The sequence below is a fragment of the Pseudophryne corroboree genome, chromosome 6 (assembly GCF_028390025.1).
Source record: "Pseudophryne corroboree isolate aPseCor3 chromosome 6, aPseCor3.hap2, whole genome shotgun sequence".
Classification (NCBI taxonomy): Eukaryota; Metazoa; Chordata; class Amphibia; order Anura; family Myobatrachidae; genus Pseudophryne; species Pseudophryne corroboree.
This window is the reverse complement of record NC_086449.1, coordinates 525,783,107-525,800,863: the sequence shown is the minus strand read 5'-3', so window position 1 is coordinate 525,800,863 and position 17,757 is coordinate 525,783,107. Positions and strand designations below refer to the sequence as shown.

The following is a 17,757-nucleotide window of genomic DNA, read 5'->3' as shown; positions in this document are numbered from 1 at the left end:
CTGTGCGCCATTTTCCTCTCAGCACACTTCACACGGCAGTCACTGAGGGTGCAGGGCGCTGGGGGGGGGCGCCCTGGGAGGCAAATGTAACCTATATAAAGGCTAAAAATACCTCACATATAGCCCCCAGAGGCTATATGGAGATATTTACCCCTGCCTAAATGTACTAAATAGCGGGAGACGAGCCCGCCGGAAAAGGGGCGGGGCCTATCTCCTCAGCACACGGCGCCATTTTCTGTCACAGCTCCGCTGGTCAGGAAGGCTCCCAGGTCTCTCCCCTGCACTGCACTACAGAAACAGGGTATAACAGAGAGGGGGGGCAAAATAAATGGCAATATATTAATATAAAAGCAGCTATAAGGGAGCACTTAATCATAAGGCTATCCCTGTCATATATAGCGCTTTTTGGTGTGTGCTGGCAGACTCTCCCTCTGTCTCCCCAAAGGGCTAGTGGGTCCTGTCTTCGTATAGAGCATTCCCTGTGTGTCTGCTGTGTGTCGGTACGTGTGTGTCGACATGTATGAGGACGTTATTGGTGTGGAGGCGGAGCAATTGCCAAATATGAGGATGTCACCTCCTAGGGGGTCGACACCAGAATGGATGCCTTTATTTGTGGAATTATGGGATAGCGTCAACTCGCTTAAGCAGTCGTTGCCGACATGAGGCGGCCGGACACTCAATTAGTGCCTGTCCAGGCGCCTCAAACACCGTCAGGGGCTGTAAAACGTCCCTTGCCTCAGTCGGTCGACACAGACCCAGACACAGGCACTGATTCCGGTGGTGAAGGTGACGAATCAACCGTATTTTCCAGTAGGGCCACACGTTATATGATTTTGGCAATAAAGGAGATGTTACATTTAGCTGATACTACAGGTACCACTAAACAGGGTATTATGTGGGGTGTGAAAAAACTACCAGTAGTTTTTACCGAATCAGAAGAATTAAATGACGTGTGTGATGAAGCGTGGGGTGCCCCGATAAAAAACTGCTAATTTCAAAGAAGTTATTGGCTTTATACCCTTTCCCGCCAGAGGTTAGGGAGCGCTGGGAAACACCTCCTAGGGTGGACAAAGCGCTAACACGCTTATCAAAACAAGTGGCGTTACCCTCTCCTGAGACGGCCGCACTTAAAGATCCATCAGATAGGAGGATGGAAAATATCCAAAAAGGTATATACACACATGCAGGTGTTATACTACGACCAGCTATTGCGACTGCCTGGATGTGCAGTGCTGGGGTAGTTTGGTCAGAGTCCCTGATCGAAAATATTGATACCCTGGACAGGGACAATATTTTACTGTCGTTAGAACAAATAAAGGATGCATTTCTTTATATGCGTGATGCACAGAGAGATATCTGCACACTGGCATCACGGGTAAGTGCTATGTCCATTTCGGCCAGAAGAGCTTTATGGACACGACAGTGGACAGGCGATGCGTAGAGGAGTTATTTGGGGTCGGTCTATCGGATTTGGTGGCCACGGCTACGGCCGGGAAATCCACCTTTCTACCTCAAGTCACTCCCCAACAGAAAAAGGCACCGACCTTTCAACCGCAGCCCTTTCGTTCCTTTAAAAATAAGAGAGCAAAGGGCTATTCATATCTGCCACGAGGCAGAGGACGAGGGAAGAGACAGCAACAGGCAGCTCCTTCCCAGGAACAGAAGCCCTCCCCGGCTTCTACAAAAGCCTCAGCATGACGCTGGGGTTTCGCAAGCGGACTCGGGGGCGGTAGGCGGTCGTCTCAAGAATTACAGCGCGCAGTGGGCTCACTCGCAGGTAAATCCCTGGATCCTGCAGATAATATCTCAGGGGTACAGGTTGAAATTAGAGACAGAGCCACCTCGCCGTTTCCTGAAGTCTGCTTTACCAACGTCCCCCTCAGAAAGGGAGACGGTTTTGGAAGCCATTCACAAGCTGTATTCTCAGCAGGTGATAGTCAAGGTACCTCTTCTACAACAAGGGAAGGGGTATTATTCCACTCTTTTTGTGGTACCGAAGCCGGATGGCTCGGTAAGGCCTATTCTAAATCTGAAGTCCTTGAACCTGTACATAAAGAAGTTCAAGTTCAAGATGGAGTCACTCAGAGCAGTGATAGCGAACCTGGAAGAAGGGGACTTTATGGTATCCTTGGACATCACGGATGCGTATCTCCACGTTCCAATTACCCCTCACACCAGGGGTACCTCAGGTTCGTTGTACAAAACTGTCACTATCAGTTTCAGACGCTGCCGTTTGGTTTGTCCACGGCACCTCGGGTCTTTACAAAGGTAATGGCCGAGATAATATTTCTTCTTCGAAGAAAAGGCGTATTAATTATCCCATACTTGGACGATCTCCTAATAAGGGCAAGGTCCAGAGAACAGCTAGAGATGGGTTTAGCACTATCTCAAGAGGTGCTAAAGCAGCACGGATGGATTCTGAATATTCCAAAATCCAAATTAATGCCGACAACTCGTCTGCTGTTCCTGGGGATGATTCTGGACATAGTTCAGAAAAAGGTTTTTCTTCCCGAAGAAAAAGCCAAGGAGTTATCTGACCTGGTCAGGAACCTCCTAAAACCAGGAAAGGTGTCTGTACATCAATGCACAAGAGTCCTGGGAAACAATGGTAGCTTCTTACGAAGCAATCCCTTTCGGCAGATTCCATGCAAAGGGATCTGTTGGACAAATGGTCAGGGTCGCATCTTCAGATGCACCTGCGGATAACCCTGTCGCCGAGGACAAGGGTATCCCTTCTGTGGTGGTTGCAGGAGGCTCATCTATTGGAGGGCCGCAGATTCGGCATGCAGGATTGGATCCTGGTGACCACGGATGCCAGCCTGAGAGGCTGGGGAGCAGTCACACAGGGAAGAAATTTCCAGGGAGTGTGGTCGAGCCTGAAAAAGTCTCTTCACATAAGCATTCTGGAACTAAGAGCAATCTACAATGCTCTAAGCCAGGCGGAACCTCTGCTTCAAGGAAGACCGGTGTTGATCCAGTCGGACAACATCACGGCAGTCGCCCATGTAAACAGACAGGGCGGCACAAGAAGCAGGAGGGCAATGGCAGAAGCTGCCAGGATCCTTCGCTGGGCGGAGAATCACGTGATAGCACTGTCCGCAGTATTCATCCCGGGCGTGGACAACTGGGAAGCAGACTTCCTCAGCAGACACGACCTTCACCCGGGAGAGTGGGGACTTCATCCAGAAGTTTTCCACATGCTATTAAACCGTTGGGTAAAACCAATGGTGGACATGATGGCGTCTCGCCTCAACAAAACACTGGACAGGTATTGCGCCAGGTCAAGAGATCCGCAGGCAATAGCTGTGGACGCGCTGGTAACACCTTGGGTGTACCAGTCGGTATATGTGTTTCCTCCTCTGCCTCTCATACCAAAGGTATTGAGGACTATACGGCAAAGAGGAGTAAGACTAGTGGCTCCGGATTGGCCAAGAAGGACTTGGTACCCGGAACTTCAAGAGATGGTCACGGACGATCCGTGTCCTCTACTTCTGAGAAGGGACCTGCTTCAGCAGGGTCCTTGTCTTTTTCAAGACTTACCGCGGCTGCGTTTGACGGCATGGCGTTTGAATGCCAGATCCTAAAAGGAAAAGGCATTCCAGAAGAAGTCATTCCTACCTTGATAAAGGCAAGGAAGGAAGTCACCGCGAAGCATTATCGCCGTATTTGGCGAAAATATGTTGCGTGGTGCGAGCAGCGGAGTGCTCCGATGGAGGAATTTCAACTGGGTCGTTTTCCTACATTTCCTGCAATCAGGATTGTCTATGGGTCTCAAATTGGGATCTATTAAGGTTCAAATTTCGGCCCTATCAATATTCTTCCAAAAAGAATTGGCCTCAGTCCCTGAGGTCCAGATTTTTATCAAAGGAGTACTGCATATACAGCCTCCTGTGGTGCCTAAGGTGGCACCGTGGGATCTAAATGTAGTTTTAGATTTCCTCAAATCCAATTGGTTTGAACCACTAAAGAATGTGGATTTGAAATATCTCACATGGAAAGTGACTATGTTACTGGCCCTGGCTTCGGCCGGGAGAGTATCTGAACTGGCGGCTTTGTTTTATAAAAGCCCTTATTTAATTTTCCATTCGACATAGGGCAGAGCTGCGGACGCGTCCGCAATTTCTCCCTAAGGTGGTATCAGCGTTTCACCTGAACCAGCCTATTGCAGTGCCTGCGGCTACAGACGACTTGAAGGACTCCAAGTTGTTGGACGTTGTCAGAGCCTTAAAAATATACATTTAAAGGACGGCTGGAGTCAGAAAATCTGACTCGCTGTTTATACTGTATGCACCCACCAAGTTGGGTGCACCTGCTTCTAAGCAGTCGATTGCTCGTTGGATTTGTAACAAAATTCAACTTGTACATTCTGTGGCAGGCCTGCCACAGCCTAAATCTGTTAAGGCCCATTCCGCAAGGAAGGTGGGCTCATCTTGGGCGGCTGCCCGAGGGGTCTCGGCATTACAACTCTGCCGAGCAGCTACGTGGTCAGGGGAGAACACGTTTGTAAATTTTTACAAATTTGATACCCTGGCAAAGGAGGACCTGGAGTTCTCTCATTCGGTGCTGCAGAGTCATCCGCACTCTCCCGCCCGTTTGGGAGCTTTGGTATAATCCCCATGGTCCTTTCAGGAACCCCAGCATCCACTTAGGACGATAGAGAAAATAAGAATTTACTTACCGATAATTCTATTTCTCGGAGTCCGTAGTGGATGCTGGGCGCCCATCCCAAGTGCGGATTATCTGCAATACTTGTACATAGTTATTGTTAACTAATTCGGGTTATTGTTTAGGAAGCCATCTTTCAGAGGCTCCTCTGTTATCATACTGTTAACTGGGTTTAGATCACAAGTTGTACGGTGTGATTGGTGTGGCTGGTATGAGTCTTACCCGGGATTCAAAATCCTCCCTTATTGTGTACGCTCGTCCGGGCACAGTACCTAACTGGAGTCTGGAGGAGGGTCATAGGGGGAGGAGCCAGTACACACCACCTGACCTGTAAAAGCTTTACTTTTGTGCCCTGTCTCCTGCGGAGCCGCTATTCCCCATGGTCCTTTCAGGAACCCCAGCATCCACTACGGACTCCGAGAAATAGAATTATCGGTAAGTAAATTCTTATTTTATCAAGGGGCCCAGCCCATGCACTCTCTAATGGTTACCCAAGCCACTGTGGCAGCTGGCCACACCCCCTTTGGAGACTGGCCACACCCCTAAACATGGGCCCCTACCACTGCATTTCCCCGGAGGGCCCTTCGTGCCCCAGTCTGCCACTGCATGCATGGTCCATGCCCAGAAAAGCACTAATGTGAATAGTAAGAATGAAAGTAGCTAAAGGTGGGTACACATTGATAGATATAACTGCCGACCAATTGGTCGGCAGATATATCTATGGACGGATCGGGCAGTGTGTTGAGCATACACACTGCCCGATCCGTCGGGGACTGACGTCATGAACTGGGCGGCCGTGTACACACGCTGCCCAGTTCATCTGTCAATCACCGCCGGCCGCCGCAGCATGTGTACGCAGCGAAGTGCCAATATATTGGTAGATATATTGGCCGTCGGCTGTGCTGCGGGGCAGACGCGATATGTCTGTGAACGACGGAGTTCACAGACATATCGGCCGTACACACTGGCCGACGGACCCGCGATATATCGGCTGCTCAAGAGAACAGCCGATATATCGGCCAGTGTGTACCCACCTTTAGGCTGTTAGACGTCCATATGTATTCGTTTTGCAAAACCTGAATCAAAAAATAAGAATTTACTTACCGATAATTCTATTTCTCGGAGTCCGTAGTGGATGCTGGGGTTCCTGAAAGGACCATGGGGAATAGCGGCTCCGCAGGAGACAGGGCACAAAAGTAAAGCTTTTACAGGTCAGGTGGTGTGTACTGGCTCCTCCCCCTATGACCCTCCTCCAGACTCCAGTTAGGTACTGTGCCCGGACGAGCGTACACAATAAGGGAGGATTTTGAATCCCGGGTAAGACTCATACCAGCCACACCAATCACACCGTACAACTTGTGATCTAAACCCAGTTAACAGTATGATAACAGAGGAGCCTCTGAAAGATGGCTTCCTAAACAATAACCCGAATTAGTTAACAATAACTATGTACAAGTATTGCAGATAATCCGCACTTGGGATGGGCGCCCAGCATCCACTACGGACTCCGAGAAATAGAATTATCGGTAAGTAAATTCTTATTTTCTCTATCGTCCTAAGTGGATGCTGGGGTTCCTGAAAGGACCATGGGGATTATACCAAAGCTCCCAAACGGGCGGGAGAGTGCGGATGACTCTGCAGCACCGAATGAGAGAACTCCAGGTCCTCCTTTGCCAGGGTATCAATTTTGTAAAAATTTACAAACGTGTTCTCCCCTGACCACGTAGCTGCTCGGCAGAGTTGTAATGCCGAGACCCCTCGGGCAGCCGCCCAAGATGAGCCCACCTTCCTTGCGGAATGGGCCTTAACAGATTTAGGCTGTGGCAGGCCTGCCACAGAATGTGCAAGTTGAATTTTGTTACAAATCCAACGAGCAATCGACTGCTTAGAAGCAGGTGCACCCAACTTGTTGGGTGCATACAGTATAAACAGCGAGTCAGATTTTCTGACTCCAGCCGTCCTTTAAATGTATATTTTTAAGGCTCTGACAACGTCCAACAACTTGGAGTCCTTCAAGTCGTCTGTAGCCGCAGGCACTACAATAGGCTGGTTCAGGTGAAACGCTGATACCACCTTAGGGAGAAAATGCGGACGCGTCCGCAGCTCTGCCCTATGTCGAATGGAAAATTAAATAAGGGCTTTTATAAAACAAAGCCGCCAGTTCAGATACTCTCCCGGCCGAAGCCAGGGCCAGTAACATAGTCACTTTCCATGTGAGATATTTCAAATCCACATTCTTTAGTGGTTCAAACCAATTGGATTTGAGGAAATCTAAAACTACATTTAGATCCCACGGTGCCACCTTAGGCACCACAGGAGGCTGTATATGCAGTACTCCTTTGATAAAATCTGGACCTCAGGGACTGAGGCCAATTCTTTTTGGAAGAATATTGATAGGGCCGAAATTTGAACCTTAATAGATCCCAATTTGAGACCCATAGACAATCCTGATTGCAGGAAATGTAGGAAAACGACCCAGTTGAAATTCCTCCATCGGAGCACTCCGCTGCTCGCACCACGCAACATATTTTCGCCAAATACGGCGATAATGCTTCGCGGTGACTTCCTTCCTTGCCTTTATCAAGGTAGGAATGACTTCTTCTGGAATGCCTTTTCCTTTTAGGATCTGGCATTCAAACGCCATGCCGTCAAACGCAGCCGCGGTAAGTCTTAAAAAAGACAAGGACCCTGCTGAAGCAGGTCCCTTCTCAGAAGTAGAGGCCACGGATCGTCCGTGACCATCTCTTGAAGTTCCGGGTACCAAGTCCTTCTTGGCCAATCCGGAGCCACTAGTCTTACTCCTCTTTGCCGTATAATCCTCAATACCTTTGGTATGAGAGGCAGAGGAGGAAACACATATACCGACTGGTACACCCAAGGTGTTACCAGCGCGTCCACAGCTATTGCCTGCGGATCTCTTGACCTGGCGCAATACCTGTCCAGTGTTTTGTTGAGGCGAGACGCCATCATGTCCACCATTGGTTTTACCCAACGGTTTAATAGCATGTGGAAAACTTCTGGATGAAGTCCCCACTCTCCCGGGTGAAAGTCGTGTCTGCTGAGGAAGTCTGCTTCCCAGTTGTCCACGCCCGGGATGAATACTGCTGACAGTGCTATCACGTGATTCTCCGCCCAGCGAAGGATCCTGGCAGCTTCTGCCATTGCCCTCCTGCTTCTTGTGCCGCCCTGTCTGTTTACATGGGCGACTGCCGTGATGTTGTCCGACTGGATCAACACCGGTCTTCCTTGAAGCAGAGGTTCCGCCTGGCTTAGAGCATTGTAGATTGCTCTTAGTTCCAGAATGCTTATGTGAAGAGACTTTTTCAGGCTCGACCACACTCCCTGGAAATGTCTTCCCTGTGTGACTGCTCCCCAGCCTCTCAGGCTGGCATCCGTGGTCACCAGGATCCAATCCTGCATGCCGAATCTGCGGCCCTCCAATAGATGAGCCTCCTGCAACCACCACAGAAGGGATACCCTTGTCCTCGGCGACAGGGTTATCCGCAGGTGCATCTGAAGATGCGACCCTGACCATTTGTCCAACAGATCCCTTTGCATGGAATCTGCCGAAAGGGATTGCTTCGTAAGAAGCTACCATTTTTTCCCAGGACTCTTGTGCATTGATGTACAGACACCTTTCCTGGTTTTAGGAGGTTCCTGACCAGGTCAGATAACTCCTTGGCTTTTTCTTCGGAAAGAAAAACCTTTTTCTGAACTGTGTCCAGAATCATCCCCAGGAACAGCAGACGAGTTGTCGGCATTAATTGGGATTTTGGAATATTCAGAATCCATCCGTGCTGCTTTAGCACCTCTTGAGATAGTGCTAAACCCATCTCTAGCTGTTCTCTGGACCTTGCCCTTATTAGGAGATCGTCCAAGTATGGGATAATTAATACGCCTTTTCTTCGAAGAAGAAATATTATCTCGGCCATTACCTTTGTAAAGACCCGAGGTGCCGTGGACAAACCAAACGGCAGCGTCTGAAACTGATAGTGACAGTTTTGTACAACGAACCTGAGGTACCCCTGTGTGAGGGGTAATTGGAACGTGGAGATACGCATCCTTGATGTCCAAGGATACCATAAAGTCCCCTTCTTCCAGGTTCGCTATCACTGCTCTGAGTGACTCCATCTTGAACTTGAACTTCTTTATGTACAGGTTCAAGGACTTCAGATTTAGAATAGGCCTTACCGAGCCATCCGGCTTCGGTACCACAAAAAGAGTGGAATAATACCCCTTCCCTTGTTGTAGAAGAGGTACCTTGACTATCACCTGCTGAGAATACAGCTTGTGAATGGCTTCCAAAACCGTCTCCCTTCCTGAGGGGGACGTTGGTAAAGCAGACTTCAGGAAACGGCGAGGTGGCTCTGTCTCTAATTTCAACCTGTACCCCTGAGATATTATCTGCAGGATCCAGGGATTTACCTGCGAGTGAGCCCACTGCGCGCTGTAATTCTTGAGACGACCGCCTACCGCCCCCGAGTCCGCTTGCGAAGCCCCAGCGTCATGCTGAGGCTTTTGTAGAAGCCGGGGAGGGCTTCTGTTCCTGGGAAGGAGCTGCCTGTTGCTGTCTCTTCCCTCGTCCTCTGCCTCGTGGCAGATATGAATAGCCCTTTGCTCTCTTATTTTTAAAGGAACGAAAGGGCTGCGGTTAAAAAGTCGGTGCCTTTTTCTGTTGGGGAGTGACTTGAGGTAGAAAGGTGGATTTCCCGGCCGTAGCCGTGGCCACCAAATCCGATAGACCGACCCCAAATAACTCCTCTACGCATCGCCTGTCCACTGTCGTGTCCATAAAGCTCTTCTGGCCGAAATGGACATAGCACTTACCCGTGATGCCAGTGTGCAGATATCTCTCTGTGCATCACGCATATAAAGAAATGCATCCTTTATTTGTTCTAACGACAGTAAAATATTGTCCCTGTCCAGGGTATCAATATTTTCGATCAGGGACTCTGACCAAACTACCCCAGCACTGCACATCCAGGCAGTCGCAATAGCTGGTCGTAGTATAACACCTGCATGTGTGTATATACCTTTTTGGATATTTTCCATCCTCCTATCTGATGGATCTTTAAGTGCGGCCGTCTCAGGAGAGGGTAACGCCACTTGTTTTGATAAGCGTGTTAGCGCTTTGTCCACCCTAGGAGGTGTTTCCCAGCGCTCCCTAACCTCTGGCGGGAAAGGGTATAAAGCCAATAACTTCTTTGAAATTAGCAGTTTTTTATCGGGGCACCCCACGCTTCATCACACACGTCATTTAATTCTTCTGATTCGGTAAAAACTACTGGTAGTTTTTTCACACCCCACATAATACCCTGTTTAGTGGTACCTGTAGTATCAGCTAAATGTAACATCTCCTTTATTGCCAAAATCATATAACGTGTGGCCCTACTGGAAAATACGGTTGATTCGTCACCTTCACCACCGGAATCAGTGCCTGTGTCTGGGTCTGTGTCGACCGACTGAGGCAAGGGGCGTTTTACAGCCCCTGACGGTGTTTGAGGCGCCTGGACAGGCACTAATTGAGTGTCCGGCCGCCTCATGTCGGCAAACGACTGCTTAAGCGAGTTGACGCTATCCCGTAATTCCACAAATAAAGGCATCCATTCTGGTGTCGACCCCCTAGGAGGTGACATCCTCATATTTGGCAATTGCTCCGCCTCCACACCAATAACGTCCTCATACATGTCGACACACACGTACCGACACACAGCAGACACACAGGGAATGCTCTATACGAAGACAGGACCCACTAGCCCTTTGGGGAGACAGAGGGAGAGTCTGCCAGCACACACCAAAAAGCGCTATATATGACAGGGATAGCCTTATGATTAAGTGCTCCCTTATAGCTGCTTTTATATTAATATATTGCCATTTATTTTGCCCCCCCTCTCTGTTATACCCTGTTTCTGTAGTGCAGTGCAGGGGAGAGACCTGGGAGCCTTCCTGACCAGCGGAGCTGTGACAGAAAATGGCGCCGTGTGCTGAGGAGATAGGCCCCGCCCCTTTTTCGGCGGGCTCGTCTCCCGCTATTTAGTACATTTAGGCAGGGGTAAATATCTCCATATAGCCTCTGGGGCTATATGTGAGGTATTTTTAGCCTTTTTAAAGGTTTTCATTTGCCTCCCAGGGCGCCCCCCCCCCAGCGCCCTGCACCCTCAGTGACTGCCGTGTGAAGTGTGCTGAGAGGAAAATGGCGCACAGCTGCAGTGCTGTGCGCTACCTTAAGAAGACTGCAGGAGTCTTCAGCCGCCGATTCTGGACCTCTTCTTGCTTCAGCATCTGTGAGGGGGCCGGCGGCGTGGCTCCGGTGACCATCCAGGCTGTACCTGTGATCGTCCCTCTGGAGCTTCATGTCCAGTAGCCAAGAAGCCAATCCATCCTGCACGCAGGTGAGTTCACTTCTTCTCCCCTCTGTCCCTCGTTGCAGTGATCCTGTTGCCAGCAGGAATCACTGTAAAATAAAAAACCTAAGCTAAACTCTCTAAGCAGCTCTTTATGAGAGCCACCTAGAATTGCACCCTTCTCGGCCGGGCACAAAAATCTAACTGGAGTCTGGAGGAGGGTCATAGGGGGAGGAGCCAGTACACACCACCTGACCTGTAAAAGCTTTACTTTTGTGCCCTGTCTCCTGCGGAGCCGCTATTCCCCATGGTCCTTTCAGGAACCCCAGCATCCACTTAGGACGATAGAGAAACACATATTACTCCCATGATAGTCACCACGAATTAAATTGTGTGCTCTCATTTGTAAATGGTGTCTGGTCGGCTGCAACGGCATTTTAACAAAACCACTGCAAACGTCCTGCATTGAAGAAACAGTCTATAGACATGTTAAGTCTTGTAGTCTGCCTTTAATATATTGCTAAAATGTTTTGTTCATAATATTTAAATGCGATAAGTCACACTCACCTTTTTGCCTCAGGAACTGGATTTGATGCCTGCGGCTCTGCTTCTCTGACAGCTCCTGCAGAAATCCAGATTCAGGGTTGCTCCTGCTCAAAAAAGCATCCGAGCCAGACGCCTCTGTTGAGCTATCCACACTATCATGATGTTGTCCATGGGCAGAACCTGTGCCACCGCGGTATGTGTCATAGAGTTCTGTTAGTAGACCATTTACCAGGGATGAAGTGCGACTGCGTGCTTCCTGGGGGAAAGTGAAGTTGGTACTATCAATGCTACCTCTGCCACTGGAGTTCCCACTAGGCAGCACCTCAGTTTCACAATCTTCTGAGGATGGAAGGGGCCAGACAACTGAATTACTTCTATGCCATAAATTCAAGTTGTGTCTGGAACCAGTATCAAGATTAGATTCTGCTGCAAACACATCATTATCATCATCTATACATAACTCATCATAATTAGTTTCAACTGTGTTCTCTTCAGCAGTTAATGGAGAAGTCATGTTTTTAACCCACAGTCATTTCATCCAGACAGAGGTGAACAGGAAGAACACTGTAAACTCCACACAGCATCCATAACCGAACACATCCGGACTTCTGCACTCTGCCAACAGATCCAACTTTTGTGCACTGTAAAAGTTCCGGGACTGTACTATACAGCGTGACAGGGAGTGAAAGCACTTTCCATTTTTATGTCCTTATGGCAGAGCTACCTTTTTTATTTTCTCTCCCCTCCCTCTGACTCAAAGTGGTATAAACCTGACTGGTAACTTTCTTAGTGGCAAGTCTAACAGGTGAATAAGGCATGTGACGTCTCCAGTCTTTCCACCTGCAGCAGTGTGCATGCTTGTCAGCGTTCCCAGCTCACTTTCCGGATGGGAGGGGCGATAAACAGACAAGAAAACAAAATCTCCTAATGGTCTTTACATACCAAGGAGCTCTGTATAAAATGTACAGCAATGATATCCAGAAGCACTGGTTTGATCCATTTACTCTTCATATAAACCAGGTTGTTGTAGAAGCCACGTTGAAATCTGTAAAGGAAAAAAAAAACTTTATGGAAAAAGCATACAAAGTATACTGTAATAATAAAACAAATGCTAGTCTAACAAGAAAAAAGTAACAACTAGGTTGACAATGAAATACCATTGAACATGGTCTTTCCTGTATGATTTTCCTACATTACTGCTTCATATCCTGTCATGTGTTAACAGACTTTACACAACTACATGCATTCTCTCAGGCACTGAACCAATGTAAAGCAGGGGCAAACCCCACAATAGGGTGGGGTGTCAAACTCTGTATTTCACTATTAAGGTACACACATATTTTACAATACCTACAAGTAACACATACTGCTCTGGAAAAGTCCATAACACACACTTCCATGTAAAACAGATACAGTATAAAAATTGCTAGGTATATCAGCAAACCAGATTTTATTCGTATTATAGAAGAAACTATTTCTGGCCAGGCTGATTCCCGTCACCTGTAATATCCCCACCTGTGCACCGTGCACATATGCTACATAAGGACTGATAGAAATACTGAAAGACCTCTCTTCGTCTGTCGCAGATAATATTCACCTGTCCTTATAAATCCCCCATTCTTGTGTGGGGGAGCAGAGAAGTTTCTGCAGCTAGGCCAGTCCGTGCATCCTCTAGTGCTACCGTGCCGCCTGCTTGCCGGTGTGACTGACCACCTCGCACGCAGTGCACCCCAGCAGGGCGGGGCCATGCCGTCATACAAGAGGGAGGGGTTTACACTTGCTGCCAACTCTGAGATTAGCAGTATGCTGCTAATCCTGAGATCAGATATTCAGTGTGTTGCTCCGGGTATTTGCAGTATCATGTGCTAGGATGTGCAAAGCATCTGTAAACATAATATACTTACATATAATTCTTATAGCGTACTTCATTTTAAGTGGCCATCTTTAATACTTATGTTTTAGCAGTCAGGACCAGGTTAGTAGCCATAAATTATATTTAAACAACTTCTCGGCAAATTAGAGCTGAACAATTAAAGCTGCACTAACACTCCTGTAACGCACACCGAGCCTTACTATGAATGCGGCTAATGGGATTATGGGGGTCATTCAGACCTGATTGCGCTCGCTAACGTTTTCTGCTGCGCTGCGATCAGGTCAGAATTGCGAATGCATATGCACCGCAATGCGCAGGAGCGTCGCACGGGTACAAAGTGGATCCTTGCTGTGCGATGGGTTTTACGAAGAATTTATTCGCACAGACGAACTCAAGGAGATTGACAGGAAGAAGGCGTTTGTGGGTGGCAACTGACCGTTTTCTGGGAGTGGTTGGAAAACGCAGGCGTGTCCAAGCATTTGCAGGGCGGGTGTCTGACGTCAATTCCAGCCTCGGACAGGCTCAAGTGATCGCAGCGGCTGAGTAAGTTCTGGGCAACTCAGAAACTGCACAACGATTTTTTGTACCGCTCGGCTGCACATGCGATCGCACACTTGCACAGCTAAAATACACTCCCCGGTGGGCGGCAACTATGCGAACGCAGGACTGCAAAAAACAGCTAGCGAGCCCTAGCGAGCGATCAGATCTGAATGACCCCCTATGTCCTCCTTTCAGTATTTAGCAAATAGCAATAAACTTCATTTACAGCTGTTTGTCACTGTCCCACAGAGCTGGCCCTAGGCATAGGCAAACTAGGGAATGTTTAGGGCATTTGGTATGCTAGGTGCATAAGCAGCTTCTGCTGATTAAAATGATATGCAGCATGCCTATATTCTGTGTGTGACTGCCAGGGCCGGCTCCAGGCCTACTAGCACCCTGAGCGAGAGATTTTGAAGCCCCAATCGGCATGCACGTTCCTGGGAAAGTGGGCATGGCCTTGCAACTTTATATTATCAAACTATAAATATGGCTCCCCCGTGCTGCTATGCCCACCTGAGCACACAAAACATCAGTTTAGTGCTGATGCGCTGTGTCTGCCTGCCCTGTGAGATCCCTTGTGCAGTCCGGAGACGGCACCCACCACAGTCAGGGACAGCCCTGTCCCTGCTGTAGTGTATGGGCATCGCCACCTGCAGCTGTCTAAATCATACATACATTGCCCTGCATATCGGCGTTTTATCTGTTAGATAGCAGCGCAGATATGGACAGGGGCCGTCACTGAGCCAACACTGCAGCTGTCATACATGGGGGAGAAGTGGTATCAGTGCACATAATGTACGCTGATACTGCTTATCCCCCATAATGGAGGGTTTACCTCAGTGTTTGAAAAATGGCAGTTAAAAGCTGATTGGCTGGTTTTATCTCTCTCCTACACAGACCCTCGGTTTTATCTCTCTCGCTTAGTACATAGACCCCATAGTGCTGTAACAGGACTGTCTGACGAAGAGGGAGAGCCCTTGAAACGCGTAACAGCTCTTGCTGCGATCACCGCCGCAGACCAGACCGGACGGGTACTCGAAAAGCCAGGGAACATCAGGGACCTCTGCCGCAGTTCTATCATGGTCCGTGTCTGCAGCCGGACCATATCGGAGTGCACCTTTATACGGCTTATGAGTATCCAGACGGGGGTCTTTCCGAGTTGTTCGCTCATTGCCGATTTTTGCTATGCTGCGATTTGTTGCAAACTGCGCATGCGCAAGGCACGCAGGGCGCATGCGCTTAGTTATTTAACTGAAAACTTAGCAGATTTGCTGTGGATTCTGCGGCGCTCTTCAGTCGCACTGCTGTTCGGTAAATGATTGACAGGAAAGGGGCGTTTCTGGGTGGTAACTCAGCGTTTTCCCGGCGTTTGCAAAAAAACGCAGGCGTGTCAGGGAAAAACGCGGGAGTGGCTGGAGAAACGGGGGAGTGGCTGGCCGAACGCAGGGCGTGTTTGTGACGTCAAACCAGGAACTAAACGGACTAAGCTGATCGCAATCTGTGAGTAGCTACTCAGAAACTGCAAAGAATTAGTTAGTAGCCGTTCTGCTCATCTTTCGTTCGCAATTCTGCTAAGCTAAGATACACTCCCAGAGGGCGGCGGCCTAGCGTGTGCAATGCTGCTAAAAGCAGCTAGCGAGCGAACAACTCGGAATGAGGGCCATTGGTCTGATCTTGTTATCTTTTATCTTTGTGAATATATTAAAAGATCCTTTTTGGGAATTGATATGGTGTGGCGATCCCCTGGAGTCATCTAAAAGAAACCATTATGGGAATGCGGGACTGAACACTAACGTAAGTGTTCTTCCTACTGATGTGTCTGCCTGCATTCACCTCACACACCTCTGTCACTCAGGCTGTTAAAGAAACTGCTTAGGGTCTGCGGGTGAGAACCCGAATGTTTGTTTCTTTCCAAAAGTTACCAGTTGGGCACCTGTGATTGCAGTTCTTCATATGGTCATCTGGATGTTTTTCTGACACAGCGCTGAGAACACTGTATATTTTTATTTCTCATATGTGCTTTAGGAGTGTATAAAGGGCAGTGTCGGACTGGGGCATGAAGGGCCCACCGGGGGAATGCAGTGATAGGGGCCCATACTTAAGGGCGTGGCCAGCCTACAAAGGGGGTGTGGCCAGCCTCCACAGAGACTTGAAATACACAATAGTCTAGTGCAGTGTAATGCAACATATCTACCATGCATAATACAAGTGCACAGTCTGGAACCTGATCCCTAGAGGAAGGAGTGGGCACTCAGGCAGTGGGGCCTACAGGTGGTTTCCCTGGTACCCCTGTGGGCCAGTCCGACCCTGATAAAGGGTGAACTCCATCAGTGCTTTTTAGGTGCTTAAGTGGTAGCGCAGGTGAAGCACATTGTTCATTTAATCAATATTAAAAATTAAGTTACATTCACCATTTCAAAGGAAATTAGACTAGGGTAATTTAATTGAAAATTCTAGTTTTTATTATGTTTAAATCAATACACACATTGCCTTTCCTTTGAAATATTAAGTGGAACTATGCTTTATTGCTCTGGAACCATTGTTAATATTGCTATAATAATGCAAACTAATCACAGCTCCAACATTACTGTAGCAGTAGTATAAGTAGGAGGGATTTGGGTGCATTCAGCCTTTCAGACGCTGATTGTCATTGTAACTGACAAATATAGCTGGATGAATAAGGTGTATATATTACACACAGAGGTTGTGTGCTCACACACAAGACCCAGCTACTCAGCTGACAAAACTAACCGAACAACCCAAACAGTAAGACGTGACACAGAGGAACTCTGGAACGGCACTGCTCACTTATAATGCACTTCTCTTATTTAAAAAATTGGTAAATTCCTGGCTTATTTAAGCAAGCAATACCATACTAATCTATGTATACCATACTGATCTACATACTAATGTTATTCTATTGCTACAAAATTACTGAATTATATTGTACAACAGATCACCTCTGGTTACGCTACAGTCATCATCATCAAGGGTGCAATTTGTGGGGGGGAAATATGCAAATTGTGACTTATGGCAATGCTGTCTTGGGATGACATTACCAGACCAGTAGCATTTAAAAAAATTAATTATTTCTATAATAAAATATTTTGTTTTAATGTAATAATGTTTCTATTATTTAGCTTTTTTTAATATAAAGTGTACTTAGGGGGTAATTCAGACTAGATCGCTGCAGCGGCAGCGATCACAGCCTTATTATCTTTGTGGAGTGTGCACACGCACCCCGGGAGCTCGGTGAGATGCTAAAAGCATTTCAGGGATGCGATCACTGGCGGTCACGGGGCATGCCAATGGCATTAGAACGCTGTTGGCGGGGCACAGGCCACACAACGCAGGCATGTCCGGACCGTTGTGGGGGTGGACCGCAGCAGTGCAGTGCGATGCTTTTGCACCCGGGCAGGGGAAGAGGAGGGGCAGAGCCAGACATGCGGGGCGGACTAGCACTGTGCTGGGCGTCCCCTGCATAAATTTAGCACATCTACGATCAGATCTGAATTAGGCCCTTAGTTATATGGGTGTCTTGTTGTATAACTAAATAGAAAAAAATAAAAAATGAATAAACTTTATTCAGTTAAATAAGTTATTTACTGTAATACATAAATGATATACTATGCATAGCCTGAGCAACCATTCGGCGACTTAGGTACCTTCCGAGAACCCAGTGGGCATTGAGGGGCCCATTTTGATGTTGTTTTTTCATTTACAAAGGCTGTAATCAATACTACTTGGGCGGCTGAAAGTGGTAACTATGGCACACAATGTTATTGTAAT

General features: G+C 48.0%; 1 protein-coding gene across 4 annotated transcripts in view; it reads right to left on the bottom strand.

Moving 5' to 3' along the window:
• TBC1D30 (TBC1 domain family member 30) overlaps positions 1 to 13,354 on the bottom strand; it is a 192,476-nt gene extending 179,122 nt beyond the window's left edge. For 2 of the 4 annotated variants that reach the window (XM_063927548.1, XM_063927551.1), the window contains exons 1-2: positions 13,153 to 13,354; positions 11,577 to 12,600 (exon numbers count right to left, since the gene is read on the bottom strand). In XM_063927548.1, the coding sequence (XP_063783618.1) occupies positions 11,577 to 12,069 (493 nt within the window). In that variant the 5' untranslated portion in view covers positions 12,070 to 12,600; positions 13,153 to 13,354. Of the gene's footprint in view, positions 1 to 11,576; positions 12,601 to 13,055; positions 13,095 to 13,152 lie in introns of those variants that run through there. The other 2 variants (XM_063927550.1, XM_063927549.1) reach the window with 2 other exon arrangements.
• Positions 13,355 to 17,757: the final 4,403 nt, after the last annotated feature.